Raw genomic sequence first — 9196 nt, 5'->3', positions numbered from 1 at the left:
TAGTTTGTTTATTTGTATGAGTTTAACAAACATGTTCTTGTAATAAGAGCGCATATCAGTATTGGTTCACCATCTCCTTCTCCTTCTCGCTGTCTGTCTCTCTCTCCCCCCCCCGCCCCTCTCCAGCCTGGTGCCACCACAGGCTAACACCTGCGCTGACTTAATAACTGTTTTCTAGGGCATTCATATTGCCGTCGATGTATGTGTGTGTGTGTGTGTGTGTGTGTACACGCTATAATGCAGGTGGTGGTTAAGTGTTCATGCTTAGGAATAGTCTAGGGAAATCCAACCGTGTGTTAAAGGGCTATTAGAGGGCATGATGAGGGTTGTTTGGGCCTCAGAGGGTGTTCATCATGGCCCTTCTAACGTCCTCCAATGCGTCACTGTGGTTCTCCAAGACGGGGATTTAAGTTGTTGGATCTGCTGTCTGCAGCAGAGCCATGTCACATCCCAGAGGAAGTGTCTGCAGGCAGATCCAGAGACAGAGAGCGGTGAGAATACAGGCCCTACCACGGTAAGACCTCTTTTACCTTCTACTGGACTCTTTAGGACACAGGATATTATACAACATGAACACTACATGGCTCTGCACGCTGTCCTTTTTCAGTTGTGTTGTGCCGTTACGCGACGGGTGTGTGGATAGTTTATGCCTCAAATACAAACTTCTATTGTTGGATATATCTGTGTTTGGTTCTGCATGCTTCACATTAGCTTGCGTAGCATCAGATTTAAATATCTTTGAAGGTGAGGTTAAGGTTTGTATGGCGTTAGTGGGATGTGTATTCCTACACCTCTGTGTCCATTAGGAGGCCGTGGAAGACCCTCTCTCCCTTTGACTCCCAGTCCTCTCCTCTAGAGCTAATGAAGTTAATCAACAGATAGCCAGCTGGACGCTGATAAATCGGGGGGAGGGCTCTCTCTCTGACGGCAGCCTGCCGGGAGAGAGAGAGAGAGATAGAGAGAGAGAGAGGAGCTACTGTGACCTCGAACCCCCCCAACCCCATCCCCCTCCACCCTCTCCCTCCCTCTCTCTCTCTCTCTCTCTCTCTCTCTCTCTCTCTCTCTCTCTCTCTGGGTGGGGGTGCATTCCTCTGGCCTCCACTGTTCTTCATGGAAGCGTTCAGGTGACTGCATGCCTCTGATGGAGTGTCAGGGACAGGCTTAGCAGCGTGGCGTCTGATTGGAGGTGGGTTTATCAGTGGGCCGGGTGGGCGGCGTCAGTGCACGGTGCTGAGTGACAGGCCCTAGGCTTAAAGGAATGTGTTTGTGTGCGCCTGTCAAACTAGACATATGTCACCCTGAGACACACATGGACGATGTCCTTGTCGACAACGCTGCCTGTTCTTTAGAACGCTACGCTCCTCTTCACCTTCTACCTGGGCTCAGCTTGCGTGGCTGGCTTTATCTGTGCTGGTTGTACAGGGACAGATACGAGGTCATTGTTGTAGGTTTTTATGCAGTAATGTTACTTTATACCTTTCAATGCCCATTGTATGTCTTGTGTAGGAGTCAGTTGCAGGCCTGAGCCAGCCTGTGGTCTTTGACCTCTGGTACCTCAGGTATGACTGAGCCCTGACAGGGCTGTTGCTCAGACTGAATCGGCTGGGATTTGACAGCACAAGAGAAAACTGCCTATTACAAATATGATTGTCTTTCAAGCTAGGGAGGTAAGGTGGAGAAATCAGCCAGAGTAAGCTAGATTCTGAAAGTATTCAACGGTAAACACACCCCTTCACTACCTTTAACAACAGGCCTGCATAGCCTAGTGGAAGTGCAGTGCACGGGCATCCATGATGACATCCAATCACTTCAGTAAGGCCGAATGAAATGATTGCAAAGAAAAAGTAGAGGTGAAAATGAAGACTCACACACATTCGAGAATTGAGTGCTACTGTGTGAGTATTTTGGTAAGAGCGGTAAAAACCTTGCCGTCAGAACAGGCTTTGCAAGACGGTGGTTTGAGTGTGTTGGTTTAATGCTCTCTCTGTATCATTAAAGACTTTCTAGTCTTCAGACGGCCTCACTCTGCTCCTCTTGGTGGTTACAGTGCACTCTTTGTACCTTATCTCTCTCCTAGAAGGACTGGAGACCCCGGACTGAGGGGACCAGCCTGGAGAGTGGTCACGGAGGGGCGGTGTGATCCAGACCAGCTGGCTGCCACTTCCTGTGGGAACAGAGAGTGGAACGTTGTTTGAGATATGAAGTCCCAGACATATTCTGACAGCAGCTGACTGACAGCATCTGGTGGGGGGGGGGGGGGGGGAGAGAAAGTAATTGTACTATCCTTGGAATCAGGAAAATATGGTTTTACTACTTACTAGTTGTTTATCAAACACAATTTTACAAAAGTTTATAATTTTGCTAGATTTTATTGTTAGCTAATAGTAAGTAGGTAGTACCTACTTGAAATGATCTATTACTATTTCAGTAGTAATTTGTCATATCTTGTACTATACATGGCAAACCATGTGTTTATTGACTCAACTCACACTTTTCCTGAAAGCTGACAGAAGACAAAAGAGCAGAGCCTATACTGCTTTTTTAAATGTCTTTTTTTTTTCCCTCAAGAAATGTGGCCTGACATATTTTGAAAAACATATTTTGTTACCTGTGGCACCTGGATTATTATAGTTGTTATACTTGGCACAACAACAAAAAACTTGTCTGTAGTCCCTAACACCCTTCAACCAAAAGACGATGGAGGGAGAGCAAGACAGGTAGAGGGAAGGATTGTCAAACAATGAAAGACAGTGAAGGGACTGAAGAGGATGAGCGACAGGCAGACAGAGGACAGGCTGTTATGTATCGCCCTGACAGATGAGTCACAGAAGCGTTTCTCACGTTGCCGTCAACACCTCTTAGCGTCCTGCCACCGCTGCTAACGGGACGGCTGATCAATGGGAAGGAACTTTTTCTCCTGTCCATAAAAACTGGATGTATCCATGGAGACATATGTCTGACCCTTGACCCTCTGTCTCCACAGAGGCTGAAGGCTGCACTGTCGCACCACCCGGGGGCCGTCGCCAACGGCAACATGAACTCCATGGGCCACATGATGGAGATGATGTCGTCACGTCAGGAGCAAGGGGTCCACCACCCCATGCACTCGCACTCGCACCCCCACCAGCACATGCAGGCGCCGCCCCACGCCTACCAGCACCACGGCCACCACCACCACGGCCAGGCCCACGGGCAGGGCGGACACCACCAGGGACACAACCCCCACCACAACGCCCACAACCCCCACCTCCACCCCGGCCCCCCACACCAGACCTCACCGCATGGCGCCATGCACCCCTCACAGGTAGGGCTCCTCCCCTCTGGGTCGGCCACTAGTGGGCAGACGTCTCCGTCCTGCACATCAGAGAGACAACGAGAGGGAACACAGACTTTGGAGAAGTTCAAAAATATTTCAAATATTTTTTATATTTATATTTATATCTGTAGTGTATATATACTGTTGATATAATATATGTTTATGACATAGTTTATGACATGAACATAGTCTAACAATAACATTTAAACCTTCTTTTGACTATTGAGCAGCAGTAAAGCCCATGTTGTCTCCCTCTGTCCTCCCTGGCGGCGGTCTGAGAGGTCAGCTCTCCCTCTGAGGTCTGTGGCCGTGGGTCAGGGCCGTAAAGTCTCCAGTGTAGGGATTCTCCTGTGGAAAATATGTCCCCCACCACACCCTGAGCTCCACACGCCGGGCCCCCACTATAAAGCCATCACAGGCCCCAGGCAGAGCTCTGAGGAATAGGGAGAGTCGGGGACATTGAGAAGGACAAGAGGTTCAGATACAAGCAAACCCTTATGCCTGAAACGTGCCTGTTGGCTAAGCCGTAGCATATGCAAAGTCCAAATCAAAGGGTGGTATAAGAACTAGGAAACACAAAGCGGTTTGTGGTCAGTGTACTTGTTTAGCATTGCAGCAACACCGTCATAAAAGGCCTGCGTCTAAAGCCCCTAGCCCCCTGACAGATCTGGACATGTTCTTGGCAAAGTCAGGTGTTCGCACCTTTTTGGTCATTACCCCTTGATGGGATCCATGGAAAATGTGTTATTTCTGTCAATGGTAACGTGTAGAGTGGGCTAGCGTGTTGTTGGTCCTCACTCTGGAAGTGCCCGATGGAAAACTGCCGCCGCTGACACCTCCTAAACCAGGTGGTAGAGCCGCTGAATCGGACCAGTCATGGAGCCCCCAAACACCCTGAGAGAGAGAGAGAGAAAGAGAGAGAGAGAGAGAGAAAGAGAGAGAGAGAGAGAGAGAGAGAGAGAGAGAGAGGGGGGGGGGAACAGCAGGACCAGTTCATGTGTGCGTAGTGGTTTATTAGACAGCGTGAAGGTGACCCAGGAGCCTCTCTCTGCCTCTAGATGTCCCCCGCCGCCCAGCAGATGCAGCCCACCCAGACCATGCAGTCTCCGGCCTCCAGCGGCGGGCGGCGGCGGCGGGTGGTGGACGAGGACCCCGACGAACGCAGGCGGAAGTTCCTGGAGCGGAACCGGGCGGCGGCGACCCGGTGCCGGCAGAAGAGGAAAGTGTGGGTGATCTCGCTGGAGAAGAAGGCAGAGGAGCTGACGCAGACCAACATGCAGCTCCAGGTACAGACACCAACCCGCTCACCGGCTGGGACAGCAACACGCAAATACACACACATTCTGAAATGATTACAATAGATTTCAGTTTAGCGTTTTTTTACTTAGGAAACTTAAAAGGGATTTACTATTCAAGTCAAGTACACACAGGGCCTGTTGATCAACGCTGTGATGTCTGACCAGAGATCACCTTGCCTGTGCAGAATGAAGTCACCATGCTAAAGAGTGAGGTGACACAACTCAAGCAGCTCCTCCTCACCCACAAAGACTGTCCCATCACCAGCCTGCAGAAGGACTCCCAAGGATATCTCAGTAAGGAGCTTGCTTCTCCCTTCCTCTTCCTCTCTCTCACACTCACTCTCTTTATCTTTCTCTCTTTTTATTCATCTCTATCTTGCCCCTTCGTTCTTTCTCTCGCACACACATACACACATACACACATACACACATACACACATACACACATACTCTTTCAGTCAAAGTACAACTCCCCTCCCTCACTGGTGTTCCCTCAATAAATGCACACGAGGTCGACGTAGAGTTAAGAAATCATTTCTAACAATCCAGAGCGCCCGACTGCTCCCCTGGACGCGTCCGGGGCCTCGCACAGCGGGGGGGTGCACCCCCCCTCCCTGGAGCGTGGGTCTGTGGCGGTCCTCTCTGGGCTGAGGACCACGTTAGCCCTGGTGGGGCTGAGGACCACGTTAGCCCTGGTGGGGCCGAGGACCACGTTAGCCCTGGTGGGGCCGAGGACCACGTTAGCCCTGGTGGGGCTGAGGACCACGTTAGCCCTGGTGGGGCTGAGGACCACGTTAGCCCTGGTGGGGCCGAGGACCACGTTAGCCCTGGTGGGGCTGAGGACCACGTTAGCCCTGGTGGGGCTGAGGACCACGTTAGCCCTGGTGGGGCTGAGGACCACGTTAGCCCTGGTGGGGCTGAGGACCACGTTAGCCCTGGTGGGGCTGAGGACCACGTTAGCCCTGGTGGGGCTGAGGACCACGTTAGCCCTGGTGGGGCTGAGGACCACGTTAGCCCTGGTGGGGCTGAGGACCACGTTAGCCCTGGTGGGGCCGAGGACCACGTTAGCCCTGGTGGGGCTGAGGACCACGTTAGCCCTGGTGGGGCTGAGGACCACGTTAGCCCTGGTGGGGCCGAGGACCACGTTAGCCCTGGTGGGGCCGAGGACCACGTTAGCCCTGGTGGGGCTGAGGACCACGTTAGCCCTGGTGGGGCTGAGGACCACGTTAGCCCTGGTGGGGCTGAGGACCACGTTAGCCCTGGTGGGGCCGAGGACCACGTTAGCCCTGGTGGGGCCGAGGACCACGTTAGCGACAGTAGCCCTGCAGCCATGATGACATCAGAAACCTTCCCTCTGATATGAACGCATGTGACATGTCTGGCTCATTAGGAGAGGGCCACTCCCTACAGAGACTCAGGCTGCAGGAAAATATTGCTAACTAGTGCCTTGGCTGAATGTTTGGAGAGAGAGAGAGAGAGACCACCAGGTCTTCATTGATGGTCTAGTCTGTGTACCGATGTCACCTCCAATGTGTCCAGGCCGTGTCAGAAATGTTTATGGAGTTGAATGAGTCACATTTCCATTTTTCAGTGTGATCCATCAAAGGTCTCTTATGTAGCACCAGCCAGGGGATTTATAGAAAAAAGTCCAGTGCTTAATTTGCACGCCGTGGTATGAATCAAACAAATGTCCTGCTATAAAGCGGTGCTATTGCCAGGCACATCATTTATGGTCTCGGATTGTTTTGATACTCATCTATTTGAACTATGACGTATAAAGATGGAATATTACCCACATGCAGAGACAATAACACCACACTAATCCACGTCTCTTTCTCACAAACACACAGGTGGGCACACACACTGCACACAGCTAAAACCCCCTCCCTCCCTCCCCTGATCTCCTGGTTTCTGTCCCCAGGTCCGGAGAGCAGTCCTGCCAGCAGCCCGGCCCCCGTCTGTTCCCAGCAGCAGGTCATCCAGCACAACACCATCACCACGTCCACCACCACCGTCGGGGGCAGCGGTGTACACGGAGAGGCTAACCACCGCAGAGACATTAACCCCATCCACTAGAGAGGCCAGAGAGACTAGCAGAAGCCTTTACCCCCAACCCAGACCTGCAAGGCTCGCCTCTCAGTCCAGTCGCACAGTGCCTCATCCTCCATCAGCAACACGTCCTCAAGCCTGCAACAAGCTCATTTATACTGTAGCTATATATTTTTATAGAGCCCTCCCTATTAACAAACTGTTTTAACTCCTCAATTAATCCCTTTCTATTTTCCTTTGTCTATTCCATGTATCTGTTGTGTGTGGCTGTCCTTTTCCATACTGCATTTGTACAAGCGTAAAGGAGTTGTCCCAGTTAAAACCATGCATCATTAATGTGACCTTTGTGTGTGTGTGTGTGTGTGTGTGTGTGCTGTACACATACTCTGGTACAAGCTGTGAGGTTGTAGTCATTGGACTATATGACATCAGGGAAGTTAGCCTGGGAGAGTAATTCTCGGTCACCTGCCCCCTTTCCTCTCTTTCACACTTTTCTTGTTTTATACGATGTGGACAATAAGCCAGTTACTGAGGTGGAGAGATGGGTCAGAACGTGTGTGTGTGTGTGTGTGTGTGTGCCCGTAGCAACAGTATATAGATTGTGTTTGACGCGTCTCTGATAACGTGCTCAGAGTGTGACCGTACACATGATGTTCCTGCCTTTTTAGGAGAAAGAAAATTGACTCAAACTGTTGCCATAATGTTTCTAAGACTAGGTATATGCAAGCCTGTATTACGATACTCCCCTTTTCTAGAAACATTTATATATATATATATATATATATATATATATGTATATATATATATATATATATATCCTTATTATCTATATATTTGACTGTTAAACCCATGGTGGTGTTGAGAGTGTTATGGAAAACACAGCATGCTTTGAAAAACAGTATATGGTCACAAGAGCAGAGCAATACGTCCCAGTATTGATGTATGTGATGATAGTGATTATGAGTGAGTGTTTGAGTGCTTATGTGTGTAGTTGTGTGCGTGTGAGTGTGTGCATGTGTGAGTGCCCCTTAAGACTAGCGTGGTCTATCCAATCAGGGCTGAGAGGACCCACACGGTCAGCTAGAACAGAATGCTACACTGTGATACCAGTTGGAAGCTCAGGAGTTGGGACAGCGCCCCCTCCTTAGGACCAAGAGAAGCTTTAATGGACAAACCCTGTTTCCCGCATTAAAGGATCACACTCATTTGCCTTCAGTGGCAGATAGAAAGCATTGCATTCTAAAGGTCCAGTGTGTAAGCTTCCAGTGTGCTTGTGCTTGTACTTTTGTTGTCTACATAATAGGCTTTGGTGGGGATGGAAGAAGAAATTAATGATTGTAAACAGTGTGTGATAAGATGTGTGTTAGATGAGCTGTGCTGTTCATTTCATAACTGCCCGTGTTTTACTGTCTCTGAAGAGGTGCACTTCCTAGCTATGCTTTCCAAAATGTCACAAGGTGCCTAAAATCTTTTTTAGAAATTATTTTTTTGCTTGCTAAAGGCAAGAAAATATATTTTTTCTTTTAAGATTACCTCAATTATCGCATATTTTCAAACTCATTAGATATTTATTTTCACAATGTCTGTGATAAACAATGTGTAGCTATTGTTGACCTTGTCAGGGATGTTCACTGCATTTGAAGTAAAGTTAGGAAAGAAAAATAGACACCCACTTCACATTGAATTCCTTCTTTATATAGTCGTCCCATCTCATGTTGGTTATAGTAGTGTAGTTCTAATATCCCCTTGCCTTGGGCCATGAGATGGCGAACTAGCCTGTCGGGCAGCAGGTGTTGTCCAGCAGGAGCTTATGGGTGCAGAAATGCTCTTGCCAATTTCACAGAGATCACAGAGCTGTCTATGCACTTTGTCTTCTGCCAAGCCAGAGGTTAGAATAGCCATACGGTCTGAGTAGTTTGTATGTGATCTCCTCCCCCCATCCCCAGCCCGGATTTCACACCCATGACATGTGTATGGCATGGACGACACATACAAGGATGTCATGTGGAGGCAGTATTTCCTAATTTGAAGCCTTTTAGTTCAGAGTTAGATCAGCCTGCCCTTCAACTTTGACCTCAGCATCCATCAGTCAAGACGGGCCTCCCGGTTGCCTAACCCCCCCCCTCCCCCCCCCCCCCCATCTCTGTCGTCCAGTATAAAGAAAGCTTTTATGTGAACTGGACTGTAGTAAAGTATGTATATTAACCGGTGAACTCAAATATATTCTCTTTAAAATGTAACAAAGGGCTTTTTTGTAGCAATCTTATTATCATACACTAAAACAAAAGCTTGCCTTATTCTAAGTTTGTGTTTAAGTTTATCTTAGATCCTTAGAGCATTCCAAACTAACCTCTTGCATGGGAAATTGTGGCAATGAACTTTGAGATACCTAAAAACTGGAATCATTGGAAGACCGTTTTGAGATTCAGACTATTTGTTTTTGATGTAGTTCCATCGATGGCTGTGGACCAAGGTTTGTGTGTAAATGATGAAAGGGAGATATGGGGAGAAGAAGAGTGAAGTATGAAGAGTG

The 9196-nt window shown here is 49.0% G+C and overlaps 1 protein-coding gene across 1 annotated transcript in view; it reads left to right on the top strand.

The window, feature by feature from the left end:
- creb5b (cAMP responsive element binding protein 5b) overlaps positions 1-6999 on the top strand; it is a 34442-nt gene extending 27443 nt beyond the window's left edge. The window contains exons 7-10 of the mRNA XM_084471325.1: positions 2984-3304; positions 4375-4602; positions 4800-4908; positions 6536-6999. Of these exons, the coding sequence (XP_084327451.1) occupies positions 2984-3304; positions 4375-4602; positions 4800-4908; positions 6536-6690 (813 nt within the window). The 3' untranslated portion in view covers positions 6691-6999. The remainder of the gene's footprint in view (positions 1-2983; positions 3305-4374; positions 4603-4799; positions 4909-6535) is intronic.
- Positions 7000-9196: the final 2197 nt, after the last annotated feature.

The sequence above is a fragment of the Micromesistius poutassou genome (assembly GCF_964030765.1).
Source record: "Micromesistius poutassou genome assembly, chromosome: 8".
In the NCBI taxonomy this organism is placed as follows: Eukaryota; Metazoa; Chordata; class Actinopteri; order Gadiformes; family Gadidae; genus Micromesistius; species Micromesistius poutassou.
This window is presented reverse-complemented; position numbering and strand designations above follow the sequence as displayed.